The 21,002-nt window shown below is 39.6% G+C and overlaps 1 protein-coding gene across 1 annotated transcript in view; it reads left to right on the forward strand.

Annotated features, from left to right (window-relative positions):
- Positions 1 to 21,002, forward strand: part of CTNNA1 (catenin alpha 1) — a 166,390-nt gene that overhangs the window by 19,693 nt on the left and 125,695 nt on the right. The window contains exons 2-3 of the mRNA XM_029215977.1: positions 7,680 to 7,786; positions 9,142 to 9,337. Coding sequence (XP_029071810.1) covers positions 7,682 to 7,786; positions 9,142 to 9,337 — 301 coding nt within the window. The 5' untranslated portion in view covers positions 7,680 to 7,681. The remainder of the gene's footprint in view (positions 1 to 7,679; positions 7,787 to 9,141; positions 9,338 to 21,002) is intronic.

Consider the following 21,002-nt stretch of genomic DNA (forward strand, 5'->3'; position numbering starts at 1 on the left):
GGAGTTCTGGGATGTGGAATCAATCAGAAAGGACTTCAGGGGAGAATCTTGTTTAGTGATTGCAAAGTGGTGACCAACAGGGCAAACATAGTACTCAGATATGAGTGTTTGTCCCATACAGTGGTAAAATCTTTTGGAACAAGTTTCTAACATTAAAGTTGGGAGATTTAATGTAAAAATCTGCAAGTTTGGATCTCTTAAAAAATCGAATGATCTGCTAACCAGAGGTGTGCATGATAAAGATTGCCTGGAGCTCATGGGAAGCTGGGCACATGCTTTTCCCATTTACCAGTCCCTAGTGGGTCTCCCCAGACCCAGAGAGGTCAGGGTCGTTTGCAGTTCATTAGTGTGCTTACACTCTGCCTTCTTTTCCAGTTAATAAGAAAGTGAAATTATTTTGTAATTGGGAAAACAAAAGACCAAAAAGACTTTTTTTGATAATTTAAAATTTATTATCAATCAACATGTGTACAGATCATCAGGGGACTCTTGTTCTTTCTCTAAGGCAGTCCTAATTTTTCTCCAAGTGTCTGAAGCCTTTTTCCCCGTTACTGGACTGGTCCAGTCTTCCCAGGCTCACCTTGGGCAGCTTGCTCCCTCTTTGAGTTATCTCCAAACAGCTTTTCTTCTCCTTGGCAGCTTCCCTGTGGCTTGAGACCTTGTCTCTCTCTCTCAGCTCAGGACTCTCATCCTTTCCAGTTTTGCTCATTGGGCCTGAGCAATGGATTCTAAAACCATAAGAATGCATGTGTATGGTGTTTGGATCTTGTTTGCTGGTTTTCAAAAGTAATCAAGTCCTCAGGCCAGGTGCCTTTCCTCAGGCAGGGGTTGGGCTAAGTGCTTTTCCCTGAGCTCCTTTCAAGAAGGCTTTTTATTTCAAGAAAAAAATGAAAAGGTGTATTTCTTTGGGAAAGTGAATTGTTGTATGTTGTACTTGTTTAATAATTAAAATCCAAATGTGACCACATGTCTTCTTGCAGCTAACTTCATTTAAGTTGTCTTTTGACTCCTTCCCTCTGCAACCTTTGAAAGATTTTCTGTTCTGTGTTGATACAGTGGCTGGAATGCTAGGATACAGAAATGTGGGATCCATGGGGAAAAATCATTCCTTCTGAAATGTCTTATCTTTGACATTTGATGACATTTGCTTGAGCTGTTGTCAGTCCTGTAGCAATCTAAAGGACTCCCATCTCCTAGGGTTTGCTGACTTGGGCTGATGTTTAGTGGGCAAATAACCTTTAAAAACCAAAGTATAGGCTTGACATAATATGAGTGTAGAGAGCAAATTTGCCCACTTGAAATGAAACAAATTCCCTGGAAATGGGCATTTTGTGTTACCAGATTAAGCAAATCCACATTCCTTTTGGCATTCCATCTTCAGCGATTCTAGAATTTTTAGATGATACCTCCAGTAATATTTTCAGCTATATCTAAAGGAGTCTACCTATTTGTGCCTCAAGCATGCATTTATGGGAGAGGATACAAACATATTTTTTATAGTAAAGTTGTTAGGAGTGTACTGGTCACAGGCATGCGTAGTTCTACCTTGTCCTGGTCATTATTCAAATATAGGATTTAGATGTCTGATGTTGCTTTCTGTAGAGGGTTTAGAACTGTGCTGTCCGATAAGGTAGTCACTGGTGGCTATTTGACAGTAATTAAAATGAAATAAAATAAAGATAATCAATTCTCAGCTACACTAGCCACATTTCAAGACATCTCTCTCTCTCTCCTCTCCCCTCCCCCCTTGTTCTCTCCCTCTCCTCCTCCCTTCTCTTCTCTCCTTCTACCCCTCCCTTTCTCCATACTGTCTCTCATTTTCCCCTTCAATTTCCCTCTGTTCCTTGTCTTTCTCCTCTCTTCCTTCTTTTCTTCTCCTTCCCACTCTTCCTCCTACTTTCCGTTCTTCTCTGTATATATGCATATATTTAATACATTAGTTTTTTCTAAACCGTATGAGAGTAAGTTGCAGACATCATTCCCATTACATGTCACAAGGACATAGCTACAATATAATGATGGGAATTTGAAAAGTTAACATTGATACATTACTATTTATTATCTATTTCAGAGTCCCTGATCAAATTTTATCAGTTGTCTCAATTTTTTTTTCCTCCTAATACAATTTTCAGTCCAGAATGACTGCATTTAGTTTTCATGTCTTTTTTAGCCTCTTTTAATTTGGAAGAATTTCTCGGCCTATCTTTGTTTTTCCTACCTTGACATTTTTGAAGACTGTAGCTAGTTATTCTGTAGAATATCCATCACTTTGAGTTTGTCTGATGTTTCCTCATGACAAGATTGAGGTTAGATAATATTGGTAGGAAATACCACAGAAGGTGATGCTGTATCCTTCTCAGTGCATTGTACCAGGGGTTACATAATGTCCATTTGTCCCATTATTAGGGATGTTAATTTTTGTCACTTGGCTAAGGTGGTGTTTGCCGGGTTTCTGTACTACAGAGTTATATTTCCCCTCTTGGTAATCAGTAATCTGTTGGGAGTTACTATGAGACTATGTAAGTACTCAGTTTCTTAGTAAACTTTTCATCTGTTTGCTTTAGCATTCTTTGATAATTCTTGCCTGAATATTATTATGATGTTTCATAAATGGTGATTTTTCTAAATATGTTATTCCTTCCCTATTTGTTGGTTAATTTCCTATTACAGAGGAACTTTTCTTCTCTTTTGTTCATGTTAGCGTGGACTCATTCAGCGGATCACAGTCTGTTTAATTTAATGTTCACAAAAGCCATCTAAAGATAATGATAGTCTTTTTTTCTTTATTATTATTTTAATGTATGTATTTATTTATTTTTGGCTACGTTGGGCCTTCATTGCTGCACGCGGGCTTTCTCTGGTTGCGGTGAGTGGGGCTGCTCTTTGTTGTGGTGTGCGGGCTTCTCATTGCAGTGGCTTCTCTTGTTGCGGAGCACAGGCTCGAGGTGCACAGGCTTCAGTAGTTGTGACATGCAGCCTCAGTAGCTGTGGCGCATGGGCTTAGTTGCTCCACGGCATGTGGTATCTTCCCGGACCAGGGCTCAAACCCGTGGCCCCTGCATTGGCAGGAGGATTCTTAGCCCCTGCGCCACCAGGGAAGACCCCTATTATTATTATTTTTTTCTTTTCTTTATTTTTTTGGCTGCATCGGGTCTTAGTTGCAGCACACTGGATCTTTGTTGAGGCATGTGGGATCTTTCGTTGCGGCTCGCGGGCTTCTCTCTAGCTGTGGTGCATGGGCTCCAGAGCGTGTGGGCTCTGTAGTTTGTGGCACTCAGGCTCTCTAGTTGAGATGTGAGAGCTCAGTAGTTGTGGCGTGCAGGCTTAGTTGCCCCATGGCATGTGGGATCTTAGTTCCCCGACCAGGGGTCGAACCTGTGTCCCCTGCATTGGAAGGTGGATTCTTTACCACTGGACCACCAGGGAAGTCCCTGATAGTCTTTTTCTAAAAAGTAAATGATAGTTTTATTTTATAAATGAGGAAACAAGTTCAAAGTGATTAAGTGATGGTCAAGCCTGCCTTTTGATTATATTGTCCTCCTTACAATTTGTAAAATAAAGATTGTACTTTTTTTCATTACAAAAATAACTTCTAAATACCTGTCATTTTATAAAATCATAAAATACAATTATAAAAAAGAATGTTAAAACCACTCATAATCCCCAAATCTTAGAGGTAACATCATTGTTAATATTTTGGTTTATATATCCCCCTGCAGTTATACTTCATATTGTTTTCAAAATCCCCTTTCCGTCTTCAGTAGTATGTATTTTGAACATTTTCTTATAAACCTCTGCATTTTCCCCATTTTTAAAATGAGAAATTTCAGATATACACACCCAGCCACACACGTCTTCCATCTAATTTAACATTTATGAATATTTTTTCATAATTCCTTGGTCTCTCTGTGTATGTATTTTTACTTTCGCTGAATTTGAAAGTTGCAATCATCTTGACATTTCACCCCTAGATATTTCAACATGCATCTCCTAAAAATAGTCCTTTTTCTATATAGCCACAATTCATTATCACACGTATGAAATTGAGCAGTAATTCCATAATATAAATATTAAAAATTTACCAATTTCCCTGCAAATGTCTTCTTAATAGCTTTTTGTTTCAAACTGGGATCCAAACAAGATACATGTGTTGCATTAGATTCTTATGTCTCCTGAGCCTTTTAGTCTGAAATATTCCCCACACCCCCCCATGTTGACTTTCTGACAAGTTAACGTCCTGTTGTCTTGTAGGATGCCTTACATTCTGGATTTGTCTGTTACCTCATGGTGTTGTTTAACATGCATGTGTATCCCCTATAAACTTCTATACTTCATATAAACTTGCAGTACAGTTGAGGTTAGGGTTTCTTAACCTGCATTGAATTTGAATTGGAAAAGTTTTGTCTTTGTTGTTAATATTAATAGGAATTTAGCATTTCCTTCTTTTATTAACAATAGAAAACCAACTCCAGTTTTCAGTTGAACCTCAAACTTTGTCCCACTAGTAGGAATCTCAGTGCTTTTCATATATGTAGCAATTGTAATGTATCTTGAAAAAGTGCGTGTTCATTATTACTTTGAAGTAGTTATCAGACTTCTTGACTTTTTTTTTTTTTTTAATTTATTTTTGGCTGTTGGGTCTTCGTTTCTGTGCGAGGGCTTTCTCTAGTTGTGGCGAGTGGGGGCCACTCTTCATTACAGTGCACGGGCCTCTCACTGTCGCGGTCTCTCTTGTTGCGGAGCACAGGCTCCAGATGCGCAGGCTCAGTAGTTGTGGCTCACGGGCCTAGTTGCTCCGCGGCATGTGGGATCTTCCCAGACGAGGGCTCGAACCTGTGTCTCCTGCATTGGCAGGCAGATCCTCAACCACTGCGCCACCAGGGAAGCCCCTTGACATTTTTTAAAAAAAATTATTTATTTTTTTGGCTGTGTTGGGTCTTCCTTGCTGTGCGTGGGCTTTCTCTAGTTGCGGCGAGCGGGGGCTACTCTTTGTTGCAGTGCACGGGCTTCTCATTGTGGTGGCTTCTCTTGTTGCAGAGCACCGGCTCTAGGCACGCAGGCTTCAGTAGTTGTGGCACACAGGTTCTAGAGTGCGGGCTCAGTAGTTGTGGCACACAGGCTTAGTTGCTCCACGGCATGTGGGATCTTCCTGGACCAGGGCTCGAACCTGTGTCCCCTGCATTGGCAGGCAGATTCTTAACCACTGCACTGCCAGGGAAGTCCCTTGACATCTTATTTAATATGTTAATAAAGAGCATATATATTACTGCATCGCACATTTGTAAAGTATTTTTATAACTAAATTTCAATATATGTGTTTCTTTGGTAATCCTTTTTTTTTTTTTTGCGGTATGTGGGCCTCTCACTGTTGTGGCCTCTCCCGTTGCGGAGCACAGGCTCCAGATGCTCAGGCTCAGCGGCCATGGCTCATGGGCCTTCTGGACCGGGGCACGAACCCGTGTCCCCTGCATCGGCAGGCAGACTCTCAACCACTGTGCCACCAGGGAAGCCCCCTTGGCGGTAATCCTTTGAATTATATTTCACGCATTTCAAAAAAGTTCTGAGAAAGGGTCTGTAGCTACCCTGTGCAGTACTGAAGCCACTAGCCACATGTGGCTATTGAGCCCTTGAAGTGTGGCTTGTTTGAATTTAAATGTGCCTTAAATGTAAAACACATCCCAGATTTCCAATACTTAGTACTTATGTAAACACCTCTAATTAGAAAAAACTGATTACATAACGAAATGATAATATTTTAGATATACTGTTTTAAATAAAATATATTATTGAAATTAATTTCATCAGTTTCTTTTTACTTTTTTAACACGGCTACTAGAAAAATTTAAATTACATAGGTGGCTTGTATTATATTTCTATTGGACAACATTAGTCTATAGACTTTACTAGACTGCTAAAGGGATCCGTACATTGAAAAAGGCTTAGAATCCCTGTGCAGAGGCTTCATTAGACTCAGGTTAAACATTTAATTTTAATTTTGCTGTTGCACAGATAATTTTGCTCAGTTTATAGTAATACAGAGGCTCTTGAAAAACATTTAAAACTTTTTTTTCATTAAGAGTACTTTTTAGGAAACGTAGGGCACTTCATATTTCATTGGGTTAGGCATATACTATCAGAGTTGCATTATTAGCAATACTAAGTTTAGTTATTTAAGGGGATGATTATTAGATCCCAACACTGTAAAGGTGTATCCTCCCTGCTTTGTAATTAGTGAGCAGCCTGTTCAGGTGGTACTTCGGCACCTTACAAATACCCTGTTCCCCAATAGCCTATCACCTAATGGTGTTAACATTCATTGATAATCCGTGTTTGAATCAGTTATCCCACTGGGGTTTACAAAATGGTCATTTTCTAATTCTATTCTATATTTATGGTACAGAAATTCTCTTCCCACCCCCTTTCTTTTGAGGATCCCTGTGGTCGTAGGATAGCTATCTAATAGGCAGTTACAGTTATCAGTTATTCTTCTTGATACTCAACTTGTGAATTTAGCCAATGGAGCCCTTGGTTCTAGTATCTTTTTGATATGATCTTGTTAGTCTTTGTGTCTTTCCTTGCTTTCTGCGCAATAGGTTATATCAGACCTTTAATAAGCCTTTTTTTTTTTTTTTTTTAAGGAAATAGTATTTAATAGAAATAAAGACCTGGGCAGTGAGAACACTAATTTTTGTTTTTTCTGAATTTTGTCAGTATAGTTTTTTAAGAGTAGCACAGTATCCCCTTGTGTGGTTGGTTGTGTGATTTATTCAGTGATCTGTTTGAAATTTAGGTAGTTTCCAGTTTTTAATGATTGTATACAGTGCTGATGTGAACATCATTGTATCCAAGTTTTTACATGTACCTTAATTTTTCCTTTAGAATAAAAATTGAGAGGTAGAATTTCTTGTTCACAAAAATGCACCCTAAAAGGTTTTATATTTCTATGAACAGTTTGTTGTCTGGAAAGTTTTAGTGTTTACTTCAGCTACATGTCTCACCTGGTTTTCTGGTTTTTCTTTAATCTTTGAGGCACTACTTTTAGAAGCAAACACCAGCTGCTTGGTATTTTGGCTGAAGTCTTTTTCCCTTAGTCTTAAAGCCTCTGTCTAATGGAGGTTTACCTTGACACTGATACAGTGATATTTGACTAAGTGTGACTTGAAATTTCTTCTGGCTACAAGTGATAATAGCTGTAGGTGCAGAGGGCAGTAGGCTTAAGCATTATGTTTTAATACAGTAAGAGAAGATATTCTCTAAGAATCCATCAAACAGTGAAGTGAGGTTTACCTTTTAGATAATAGTGTACTATAAATATTTTGGAATAAGAAAAACCAGAATCTTCTGTATTAGTCTTCTTTCACTTTAGCTTTTCATCCTAATTCTAAGTCAGTGTGGAAAAACTCGAGGTAGAAGTAAGTGTCTTGGTGCCAGAGAAGCCAAAAGGGAAAAGCTCTGTGTTTGGGAATGCCCTCTTACAGTAGCCCTAATGTTTGTAAACTCGAAATCTTAAGTGTAAGAGGTTGTAAGAATTATGGGCCCTCATGTGCAGGCTGGTAAGAATTTTTTTCATCTTGTGATTGTAGCTTTCCTGGTATAAAAGTCCTTAAGTAGGAGAAGACTTGTTGTATGTTTCATGTTTGTGTTTGATACTTGCCTGACCTTGTCTCTTTCTCTTTCAGAAATGACTGCTGTCCATGCAGGCAACATAAACTTCAAATGGGACCCCAAAAGTCTAGAGATCAGGACTCTGGCAGTTGAAAGACTGTTGGAGCCTCTTGTTACCCAGGTAAGGATCTGCAAACAAATACGTAGTTGTTGTAACATGATTCCATAGCAGTAGGCCCAGGTAATAAACACAGGGCAAGGTTATTTAGTTCAGAGCCTTTATTTGAGTGGTTGAGTTTAGGCTGATAGTAATGAGACAGTTTGGCTCTGCTAATAGTTAAATATTGATGTGTGGATTCATTTAGCCCTTTAGAAACACATTTGCTGCCATTTTTTCAGTCTTACTGGCAGTAATAGGGGCTAGTGTATGTAGTGCAACTAATACTTAAAAGTATTTCAAAAAAAGATAGGATGCGGAGCCTTGACTGTTAAGCTTCTTCACCCTGCTTAACACACCTTTTGTTGTCTAGGATTGATTAACAGGTCATTTAACTTGAGGGTGTAGGTTTGGTATGTTTTGTTACAAGTACAAATATCACAGTGTGATGACATTTCATTAACTGTTAGCAACTAGCTATGCACTTTTAGTGTTTTGGCACATTTTACTCCTGTGTGTGTGTGTGTGAGAGAGTGTGTGAGAGAGAGAGACAGACAGATACTGTGCGAGCATGAAAATGAGATGTAATGGCATGTGCTATCTTTTTAAAAAACTCCATTCTAGCTCATAAATATAAACTAGTATTATAAGTAAGTAAGTAGGAGTGGGTGGTAGTACTCGAGAATATTTACTTTCTTGGAGCCCATCTACTGCAGCTCTCAGGTCTTCTGTGGACCGCGTTACACTAATAGATGTTCAGTCATCTTCAGCCTATACAGGTCATCATTATTATATGTGTTAATGATGGTTAATGTCTGGGACTTAAAACATCATCACAGTAGGCTGCTTTGGGCAATTGTTCCTTTCTTTATTAAGGGCCTTTCCTAATTAATTGCGATTTGTGTGAATACACTGAAAAGATTTCAGAAGCAAGTTATCTTAAAACATTTTGCACAGGTTGAAAACATGGAAAAATGTGACCTCCAGGCAGATCTAATAACTTCATTGTTAACCTCTTTCTAACCTTCTTGATGACATGCAGTAGGGACGTAACTTGTTTGTTACCAGTTTTTAATTTGTAAAATGAAGTTTAAAAACCTAATGATCACGTTTGAAGAATTAAAATATTCATTATATTTCTTAGCTTACACATTGAGATAGCTAAATTATTTTGGAAACTAAATAGAGTATCATTCCTGAATATCTTAAATATGGAGAGAGTTGTATGTTATTTATTAATGCTTAGTGGAATCTCATAAGTGTGATGTTTCATTTTATTATGAATAATTTATTCTTGCTACCTTTAAAGATGTTAGTCTTTCTGTTTTTTTTAAAATTTTAATTGACTACAATTTAATTTTCAAAAATGAAACTTTTAGGTTACAACCCTGGTAAACACCAATAGCAAGGGGCCCTCTAATAAGAAGAGAGGTCGTTCTAAGAAGGCCCATGTTTTGGCTGCATCTGTTGAACAGGCAACTGAGAATTTCTTGGAGAAGGGGGATAAAATTGCAAAGGAGAGTCAGTTTCTCAAGGAGGAGCTTGTGGCTGCTGTAGAAGATGTTCGAAAACAAGGTAGGTCAATATTGCTTTTTATATAGAGAGAGGCAGGCCTTTCTAGAAAAATAATCCTTAAAGGTGACTTTTTGTGGTCAGTATTTTCATTCTTATATGCTTGCCAGTTGCTCAGGTAACTATGAATATTCACTTAGTGGAGATGTATTAAGTTGTACTGGCTTAAGCTTTAATCAGGAGAGATTAACAAAGGAACGTCTTTTTTGGAGACTCTGAATCCAGTTCCCTTGGGTGTTCCAAATAATAGTTGAGTCTTAGAAATGTTATAACACAATTTGGTAGGAAATAAATGGGGCAAAAGTTTATATTTATCCTATGTAATATCTCTTAGTTTGTGCTGAAGATGTAAGGGTGATAAAATGGAAAAATGTCCAGCCATTCTTTTCAGAAAGCACTAGAAACTGCTTCATTCTGTCAGACTGGTATGTAAAATCAGCCATGCATATTTGCACTGGCTTGAGTTTAAAATAATTTAAATGGAGCTTAAGGGAAACATTATTTTCGGAAACTCAGAAGTAGTAAAAAGTGAAATTGTAACCCACAGCTTATCAGTAGTTACTATTAGAAAAACTGTCATCGCTATGATGTAATAAGCACAATATAAGAGGACTTTATTAAAAAATTTTTTTAATTTTATATTGGAATATGGTTGATTAACAATGTTGTATTAGTTTCAGGTGTACAGTAAAGTGATTCGGTTATACATATACATGTATCTATTCTTTTTCAAATTCTTTTCCCATTTAGGTTATTACAGAATATTAAACAGAGTTCCCTGTACTATACGGTAGGTCCTTGTTGGTTATCTAGATAAGAGGACTTTAAATCTGGACGATTAACTTCTTGAAACCTGCAGTTTTTTGTTAAACTTCTGGTCCAGCAGGAGGACTTCAACAAAGACATAGGTTTTTTTATGGCTGTTGGATATCATCTAAGGTGAACTGACCTCCTGCTCTGTGCATGTGCTTTACTGGCTCTTGGGAGAACCTCAGTGGCTCTCTGATGGCTGACAGCAATGTACAAAGTCCATTGGAATCTTAAGTCAAATTCACCCCTGTGACAGTACCCAAAAAGAGCAGTGCATTCAGTGGAGATGCTATCTCCCATTGTTCTGAGTTGTGAATAAATATTTTAATACTGCAAATGATGAGATTACTTAAGTTCCATAATACTAGCTAGTTGGACGTGTTAGTTTTCTCTGGCTGCCATAATAAATTACTACAAACTTGGTAGCTTAGAGCAACAGAAATTTTTTTTTTTGAAGTTCTGAAATCAAGGCGTCAGCAGGGTTGATTCTTTCTTGGGGCCTCAGATGAAGAATCTGTTCCATGTTCTTTCCTGGCTTCTGGTTGTTGCTGGCAATCCTTGGCATTCCTTGGCTTATAGACACATCACTCCAATATCTGGCTCTTTTTGTCACATGGTATTTATTCTCCATGTATCTCTGTGTTGCAAAGTTACCTCTTATAAGGACATTAGTCACTGATTTAGGGTCCACCCAGTGTGACCTCATCTTAATTTGGTTATATCTGCAAAGACCCTATATCTAAATAAGGCCACATTCACAGGTTCTGGGTGGACTTGAATTTTGGCAGGACACTATCAACTTGGTAGAGTGGGTTTTTAATGAATTTATTTTAAAGTGGTTTAATTTTCCAATTCAGGACAATTTTTGAGCTTCCTATTGAGGAAATCAGGACGGCTGTTACTTCATTGACCTCAGAAAGTTTTGTTTCCTAGGCCTTCTTGCCTCCTCTAATGAAACTCAAAATCTTAACAGGTGAATTTGGTCAAGTGTTCATTGTCTAGTGACTTAAGACATTTATTTTCAAAATAAAGCTTAATTATTGCAAGTAGCTTTTTTTCCCACTGTATATGTTCCTTGTTTCAGAAGTTACTCTGATACAAATCTGTAGCAATCATGGTATAATACACTCTCCCCAAGCACCCCCCTATTATGAATGCATATCTAAATTTCTGTTTCTTTGTGTTTTTTTGTTTATATCTGAGAAAATCTTTTATGTGGCTCTGAATCATAAATACTTGTTCGTCCCAGTCCAGCTTTGTAATTATTTTTGATCTATTCATGATTTAGTCACCATAATTTTCCTTCTCCTTGCAGGAAGACAAAACAAAACAAAAGTAAAACTAAAGCAAATATATAACTGCCTGTCATCATCGTTACTGTATCAGATGTGAAAAGCTGAAGTGCCTTGCCTTTTTTCTGTTGGCTTACTTTTTTCTTTGGTGATTGTTAACAAATGGTGATGCAGCCTCTCTCCTATCATAAGTAGAAAATACGTGGTATGAAAATGGTTAAGCACAGATTCTTTTTAGTCAACCAAACCTTGTTGGTTATGTTGTTGAAGCTGTTTACTCATCATTTGAAACCCTGAAGTGATGTTAATATATCTGCAGATTCTTTGACACCTCTCCGTTTAAAAAGTGGCGTCTAACTTTGATTCTCTTGAATGTGTGTTGTACTTAGAGACTCTTTGTTCTATAAAGAATAGAATGTGATGTGGAAGTTATACTATTTACTTTCGAAGCAAAGTCATAAAAAGAGTGTTGTATCCTCTTATCTCTTTCTCATGGGTTATTCACTCTGGGGAAGCTGGCTGCTATGTTACAAGGACACTCAGGAGGTCTTGTGGAAAGGAACTGATGTCTCTTGTACCAAATTGCCAAGCATGTAAGTAAGCTGCCTTGGAAGCACATCCCCCAGCTACAGTCAAGTTTCAGGTGATGGCAGCCCCAATCAACCCTGAATTCCTGACCCACAGAAAACTTGGGGAGATAATATTTATTTTAAGCAACCGAACTTTGGGGTAATTTATTGGGTAGGGAAAGATAATTAATGCAAAAACCTTTCCCAGGCCCGCTTTCAGTCGTTCTGAGCACTTATGCAAAACTCTGACCTAACTGCTCTGAATTTTACTGGCATATAAAACGTAGAGTAATTATGATTTATCTAGCGCTCCATAGCAGATTGACTTATTAAGTAGAGTTAGAATCCTTTGCATTTCAAGTCTGTTGCTTATCCACTGGAACACTTAATTGCTAAAGGATGTATATTTATTTATTTTTGGCTGCTTTGGGTCTTTGTTGCTGGGCATGGGCTTTCTCTAGTTGCGGTGAGCAGGGCTACTCTTCATTGTGGCGCGCGGGCTTCTCATTGCAGTGGCTTCTCTTGTTGCAGAGCGTGGGCTCTAGGTGCATGCACTTCATTAGTTGTGGCACGCGGGCTCAGTAGTTGTGGCTCACGGGCTCTAGAGTGCAGACTCAGTAGTTGTGGTGCACAGGCTTAGTTGATCTGCGGCATGTGGGATCCTCCCGGACCAGGGCTCGAACCCGTGTCCCCTGCACCGGCAGGCGGATTCCTAACCACTGCAACACTAGGGAAGTCCCTAAAGGATGTATAAAAAGATTATTTTGTTCCAAATCAATGTGGGCTACTTTTGCCTAGTACAAGTTGGCTTTTTTTTGGGGGGGGGGGTAACGTTCAAGTAGTAAATATTTTAGACCTTATTGGCAATAAGGTCTTTCTTGACACTACTGAGTTCTGCAGTTGTGTTGGGAAAGCAGCTATTCAGTATATAAACAAATGGGCATGGCTGTATTCCAGGAAAACTTGTTTATAAGAACAGGGGGTTGGCCAGATTTGACCCACAGGCTGTAGTTAGCTGACATCTGATCTAGGATTAAAGATATGAGCTTACTGTTTTCAAATAAATAATTGATTTAGGTACTTATAATGCTTTTGAGCCAAAAATTGGACCTTCTATATCTTTGAGTTTGTACAAGTCCTGTGCTTTCTGTGCAGTCATAATTAATAACCAGAGACTTGAATGCATGCAGTTTTTCAGCATAACTTAATTTTCTTTTTGTATTTGCCCCTGATTACATGAATAATAAACACAAACATTTGTGAGTACACTAAAATGTTATCGTAACACTGTCAGTGGGTAAAACATTCACATACATAAATGCAGGGTCACTTTACCTCAAGACCAGGTGAGTCTCCTGTGGTGGGTGGGAGCCAATTATCAATTGCATGGCCTCCAAACCCCTGTGATCTAGGGATTTCATTGTACTGGTAGTCAGCCCAAACTAGTTGTTAACTACCTTATATGGGCTGAGGCATGCATGTGCCTCATAGAGATGTGCTTTTTTGGGACCCTGCCCACCCCCCATGTTCCCCTCCCTGATTAGGTCATTCTTACTTTATACTTTTTCGTCCTAGCTCTTAGCACAATGATAATTAAATATTTGGTTGTCTTCCCCTCTCTAGGCTCCAGCAGGGTAGGTTCTGTGCTGGTCTGGTGACTGTTCTCTGTGGCAGCTATCATGGTGCCTGTTCTATGATAGGCACTTAAATGTTTGAGGAAGGTAATTGACTATGTTCTCCAAGAATTATGTGAGAAAAGGCTCTTTCCAAAAATTAAGGTGAGTTTCCTCCCCACTGCCAAATGTAAATGCAGGGATACTAGTGGAGAATCTTACCTTAAAAAAAAAGAAATTGAGATATAATTCACTTAACTTTTAAAATGTGTATGATTCAGTGGTTTTTAGTATATTCACAGAATTGTGCAGCTGTCACCATTATTTAATTCCAGAACATTTTCATCACCCCCAAAAGAAATCTCATACCCATTAGCATTCATTCCTTATACATATATTGATTTTTAAAAAAAATTTATTTAGGGCTTCCCTGGTGGTGCAGTGATTGAGAGTCCGCCTGCCGATGCAGGGGACACGAGTTTGTGCCCCGGTCCGGGAGGATCCCACATGCCGCGGAGCGGCTGGGCCTGTGAGCCATGGCCGCTGAGCCTGCGCGTCCGGAGCCTGTGCTCCGCAACGGGAGAGGCCACAACAGTGAGAGGCCCGCGTACCACAAAAAAAAAAAAAAAAAAAAATTTAATTTATGTATTTTTGGTCGCGTTGGGTCTTCGTTACTGTGCGCGGCTTTCTCTAGTTGTGGTGAGCGGGGGCTACTCTTCGTTGCGGTGCGTGTGCTTCTCATTGCAGTGGCTTCTGTTGTTGCGGAGCACGGGCTCTAGGCACACGGGGTTCAGTAGTTGTGGCACGTGGGCTCCGTAGTTGTGGCTCGCGGGCTTAGTTGCTCCGTGGCATGTGGGATCTTCCCGGACCAGGGCTCGAACCCACGTCCCCTGCATTGACAGGCGGATTCTTAACCACTGCGCCACCAGGGAAGCCCATATATTGATGTATTTTAACGATACCTGGAAAAGAGTATTTGTGAGTCCTTGAATAGGGCTCTGATGAGAAAAAGAGGGCCCTTAACTGATTAGGGGACATCCAAGGGACAGAGATGGGAAAGCCTAAATGAAACTTGTTTGAAAAGGGGGAGACATTAAAAAAAGAGGACCAGTGATGGTAAATTGGAGGTTGACTGATGAGGAATAGTTTCTACTAGAACAGGGTTTTTTAATCCATTAGTTACAATTCACAGTTAGATCTCAAAGGCCAAGAACAGAGACTTGCTGCTGCATCAGTGACTTCTTCCCTACAGCTCTTGGGCATTTCAGGGTGGAGGAGGGAGGAGAAGGCCCCAAGAATATGAGGTGCACCTTTATGTATTCCCGCACGGCTTCTAATGATACTCTGTTCGGTAAAGGGTCCAATGATTGGTGTACTGCACAACAGTGGTTTTCCTGGGAAGAAGCTTGTGTTTAGAGACACCAGAGTGGGGAAGGGGCTGGGTGACCATGTGTGGTCTCTGATGCAGAGAGACCGTCTTCAGGAATTCCCTGACAGTCCAGTGGTTAGGACTCAGTGCTTCCACTGCAGCGGTCCCCAGCCTTTTTGGCACCAGGGACCCATTTTGTGGAGGACAATTTTTCCACGGATGGGGGCGGGGATGGTTCAGGTGGTGATGCGAGCGATGGGGAGCAGGCAGATGAAGCTTCGCTCCCTTGCCCGCACCTCCTGCTGTGCGGCCCGGTTCCTGACAGTCTGCCGCACTGGTCCTTGGCCTGGGGGTTGGGGACCCCTGCTGTAGGGGGCCTAGTTTCAGTCCCTGGTCAGGGAACTAAGATTCTGCATGCAGAGCGGCGCGGCCAAAAAGAAAAAAGGCAGACAGACAGGAGGCTGTTTTTCCTGTTTCATCTTGGAGCTTATAATCAGGACATATGGAAATGTAAATTAATAATAGCATGAGTGTCATGCCAAGAATGGAGTGGACTAGGAGGTTAAGCATGGGATTAGAAAAGCTTCCTGAAGGTGTAGTAGTGGATCTTGAAAGGTGAAAGAAGGGAGGGGAAGAAGTCATTCAGGTAAGAAAACCAGCAGACAGAGCAAGATGTGGGTGAGGAACAGTGAGGGTTCTGACTGGAGAGGAGTGCTGGGAGGAGAGATTGGATAAGAAAGAGCTTGGAAGCTAGATTTTAGAGGGTGGCTTGGAATGCTAGATGAAGAAGGGAGCACAGTCCGGGAAATGATACAGGATTAGAGGGTTCTGTGGCTGGAACAGGTCTCCCAGGTTCAGGTTCCCATATATTTAAATATATATAGTGACTCAGGACTTGCTACCCCTGGAAGCAGCTTTTTCCAGCCTTGTGTTTATTTTTAAAGCTTTTTTCTTCTTAAATTAAACTGAAATATGTCTCCTTAACTTTGTTCCTGTTTTAAGAATTTCTGCCATCTGGGTAACACAGAATATGAAGAAAAGTGGTGTTTGGGAGAGATTAGTTTCTCAGGTGTGTACAGGAAGCGTTAAAGTGGTTGGGGGAGAGCCTGGAGGCCAGACCAACAGTCAGGAAACCATCAAGGTGGTGGGCAGTGAGATGGTGCTATTAAGGACAGGACTGCTGCAACAGACTGTGGAAAGGGAGAGTTGACCAGTTGTCAAGCAGGTTTACTGCCCCCTTGGCCTGTGGTAAATGGCTAATTTTCTTCATAGATAAAACTAAGGGACCTGGTATGTGAAAAATTATAATATTTTCCTCAGACTTGAATCACTTAGGGTATATATTGAGGCAGTGTGTGCTACTAAAAACTCCAGGTGAATTACCTAAAATTAGCATACTCTCCTCAGTTAGAGCCATTCTAAGATTCTGGTGTGCAGTTTTCCATCGAGTTGAAAAAAATTCCATTACATTATTTGCTTCAGTGTTTATTTACACTAATAAAAAGTCAACTAACAGATTATTATTTTTTTTAACTTTTTATTTTGATTCATAGGGATTTGCAAAGATAATACAGAGCAGTCCAGTATACCTTTACCCAGTTTCCCCTAATGGTTACATTTTATGGAACTATAGTACAGTGTCAACACCAGGAAACTGACGTTGGCACAGTAATTCTGTGGTTTTATCACCTGTGAAGATTTGTGTAACCATCTCTGCAATCAAGATACAGAACTATTCCATCACCACAAAGCTTTCCCTCATGCTACCCGTTATAGTCATACCCATGTTGCTTATATTCCCCACCATCCCTAACCCTTGGCAACTAATCTGTCTCCATCTCTAATTCTGTCATTCCCAGAATATTGTATAAGTGGAATCATACAGTATAATATACTGTATATGAGTATATGACCTTTTGAAATTGGCTTTTTTTCCCCACTCAACATGTTGTCCTTGAGAGCCATCCAAGTTGGTGTGTCAGTAGTTTGTCTGTGAGTACTCCATGGTGTGGATGTAGCTTGTCTTTTCATCCTAACAGGTATTTTGCATAGTAAGTTTTTAATTTTGATGAAGTTCAATTTATTGATATCCTCCCCCATTTATGGATTGTGCTTTTTTTAAAAAAAAATTATTTTTGGCTGCATTTGGTCTTTGTTGCTGCGTGTGGGCTTTCTCTAGTTGTGCCGAGCAGGGCTACTTTGTTGCAGTGCTCAGACTTCACATTGCGGTGGCTTCTCTTGTGGAGCACAGGCTCTAGGTGCATGGGCTTCAGTAGTTGTGGCTCATGGGCTCAGTAGTTGTGGCACACAGGCTTAGTTGCTCCATGGCATTTGGGATCTTCCTGGGCCAGGGCTCGAACCCGTGTCCCCTGCATTGGCAGGCAGATTCTTAACCACTGCGCCACCAGGGGAGCCCATGGATTGTGCTTTTGGTGTCACGTCTAAGAATTCTTTTTTTATTTTTTTTCCTAAGAATTCTTTAACAAGCTTTATGTTAGCTCATGAAGTTTTATGTTTTACGTTTAACTCTCAGACTCATTTTGGGTTAGTTTTTGTATAAAATGTGAGGTTTAGGTTGAGTTCTTTTTTTCCCTTGTGAACATCCAGCTGTTCCAGTATCATTTGTTGAAAAGACTGTCTTTCCTTCATTGAATTGCTTTTGCACCCTGTTAAAAATCAGTCACCTGTACTTGTGTGAGATTATTTCTGGGTTCTCTGTTTTGTTGTATTATCTATATGTCTGTCCCTCTGCCAATGCTCACACAGTCTTTATTGCTGTAGCTATGAGTCTTAGAAGTGGGTAGAGTGATTCTTCCCCCTTTATTCTTTTTCTAAATTGTTTTAGCTATTCTACTTTTTATTGCTTTTCCATATAAATTTTAGATAATCTTGTCTATGTCTACAAAAAAGCTGCAATTTTGGTAGGAATTACATTAAACTTGCAATCAATTTGGGGAGAGTTGATATTTTTACTATATTGAGTCTTCTATGAACAAAATATGTTTCCATCAATTTAGATCTTTTTTATTTCTTTCATTAGTGCATAGCACCATGTATATATATATAATATATATATCCTCTATATGTTTTATTAGTTTACATTATTTTATTTTTTGAATTATAAATAGTATTTTATATTTATTTAGTTTTGTGTTTCTTTTCAAGTCCTTGGCTACACGCATATGCATTTTACCCTAGTTTTATTTCTAGCTTTGGTATCATTTTACTATTTTCTTTAAAAAAATTTAACACTAATTACAGGCATTTTTTTATGATTTAGTATAACCTTGGAATTTATTATCTTTAAAACTATGTACTTTCTGGGACTTCCTGGTGGCGCAGTGGTTAAGAATCTGCCTGCCAGTGAAGGGGACATGGGTTTGATCCCTGGTCCGGGAAGATCCCCCATGCTGTGGAGCAGCTAAGCCCGCGAGCCACTGCTACTGAGCCCGTGTGCCATAACTGCTGAAGCCCGCGTGCTTAGAGCCCATGCTCCGCAACAAGAGAAGCCACCGCAATGAGAAGCCTGCGCACTGCAACAAAGAGTAGCCCTTGCTCACCACAACTAGAGAAAGCCTGGGCGCAGCAACAAAGAGCCAGTGCAGCCAAAAATAAATAAATAAATTTGTTTAAAAAAACCAAACTATGTACTTTCTATTACATCATTTCCCTATTATTAGGCTTAGAGGTTATTTTTATGTTTTTGATATAAATAATGCTGTAGTGAGTGAATACCCTCTATATATAATGTTTTTCCCTTTTCAAAAAATTATATCTTTAAGATGTATTTCCCGGAGTAGGAATATAGGGGCACAGATCTTTTTTTAAAAAATTAGAGTATAATTTATATTATATATAGCAAAGTACACAAATTGGTGTGCAGACTGAAGAAGTTTTACATATATGTATACTCATGTAACTACCATTCAGAAAGTTTCCTGAGGGACATAGATTTTAGGACTTTAAAAATGTAGTCCTAAATAGTTCTCCAGTAGGGCTATATCTGTCTATCTATCTGTCTGTCTGTCTAGTTTGCTTAGTGTTCATGTAACCTCACCTATTACAGGTTACAGAAATTCAACTCAAACTTGTTTAAGCAAAAAGGGAGTTAATGGGTCTTAGTAATTGGGAGTTCCAGGAGTAGATCCTGAGTTCAGGCATGGCCAGTGTGACTCGACTGAAGGGATGTGAAGCTTCCTTCATCACTTGCCTCCATGTATTTGTTTACCTCTGTTTTCATATATACATATTGGACAAGATGCCCACCTCTAGTTTGAGGTGGTCACCCTAGTTTTGTCATCCCAGCAGATAAAACTTTTCTTTCTTAGTGTTTATATCTTAGTCACGGAGGGGACTGATTAGCTTTGCTTTGGTCACGCTCGGCTCTAAACCAGTTTCTATCTCCAGAGGAGATTGATTAGCCAGTGTGGATCACATGTTCACCCCAGGACACAAGGAATGGTGGAGCATTCTCTTAGGGAACAAGGGATATAATAATATGATGTTCAATGGAAGCAAATTATCCTTCTTGACAAGTAATGGGATAGTCCATTAAAATTTTTTGCTATCTTTTTTTTTTTTTAAATCTATTTATTTATTTTTGGCTGCATCGTATCCCCTTTGCTGCACGGGGGCCCCCTCCAGTTGTGGCCAGCGGGGGCCACTCTTCAGTGCCGTGCGCGGGCTTTCCGTTGTGGTGGCCTCTCCCGTTGTGGAGCACAGGCTCCAGGCGTGCGGGCTTCAGCAGTTGCGGCTCGCGGACTCCAGAGCACAGGCTCAGCAGTTGTGGCACACGGGCCCAGTTGCTCTGCAGCATGTGGGATCCTCCCGGACCAGAGCTCGAACCCGTGTCCCCTGCATTGACAGGCAGACTCCCAGCCACTGCACCACCAGGGAAGCCCTTTTACTATCTTTAGAGGTGTAAAATGCTACTTTATTTTTTTTTAATTTGCATTATTTGGAGTAATTGATGTTGACCATTTTTTTGTGTTTATGACTGTACCTTAAACATGATGATGCTTGTGAGAGCCCCTAGGGCAGTGATAAGTATCTATAAACATTAGTGCTCCTTTGTTGATTTGTTGAATCCCTGTTATTTTTCTTATTGATTGGAATTATGCCAGGTTTTCAAAAATTGTGACATGGCTTATTGGACCAGAGGTGCTAATCTTTTAGGTTTCTCATCACTAATCTATTGGTATGCAGAGGTAGTATTAACTTGGAGTTGGAGAATCAAGACATGATTGTGTGTGTCTGTAATGATTTTAATGGTGGGACCTGATTTATGGTAGTCCTGGAAAAGGTGGTTGAGTTCAGTTGAAAAGAACAAAGATTGCAGCTAAATCCAGTGACTTTTTCTGCCTCCCAGACCATGTGGTTTGATTTTTGTTCCATGACTGCCATACTGCTAACCACACCCAGTCATCTCTCATGTATGTGCTGTTATTCACATGGTAGACAACATGAAAACATCTGGATAATTCACTGCAGCCTCCTCTCCAATATTGGAAAAACAGTTAATAGTAATACTTACATACCCCATCTCCCCAAATCGATAGAAGGTCAAAATAGAGTAAATACTTTTACTAAGTATCCTTGACAAGTAAATAGAAAGCAAACATTTTAATGTTTGGCTTATAGTTTCCCACCTTTCATGTCTGTTTATGTCAGGCAGTATTTGTCTTAAAATTTCTTTGGAGGCTTTTCATTTCAAGTTCTGGCTTTGGGATCATTACAGTATTCCATTTCAGGTAAACTTTGATTATAATGCAAGCCCATTGTTCTTGAGTAGAAGTAGGACTTCAGCTTATTGAGAGCCATCATTGTTGTTCAGTACTAAGTTTCAGTTGTTATAAGAACCATCTTTTCTGTAGAAAGTGTCTTGTAACTTTTAGAGCAAGAAAGCAGTATATATTGGTGTTCTAAAACAATAGAGTTAAAACTATTGAGTTTGCTAAGATCTGTGTGATCTTAGCAGTTACAGTTCGTTGGTGACCATATTCATTAATGGACTTG

This window comes from Monodon monoceros, unplaced genomic scaffold (assembly GCF_005190385.1).
Source record: "Monodon monoceros isolate NGI ecotype Baffin Bay Population unplaced genomic scaffold, NGI_Narwhal_1 Super_Scaffold_12, whole genome shotgun sequence".
Classification (NCBI taxonomy): domain Eukaryota; kingdom Metazoa; phylum Chordata; class Mammalia; order Artiodactyla; family Monodontidae; genus Monodon; species Monodon monoceros.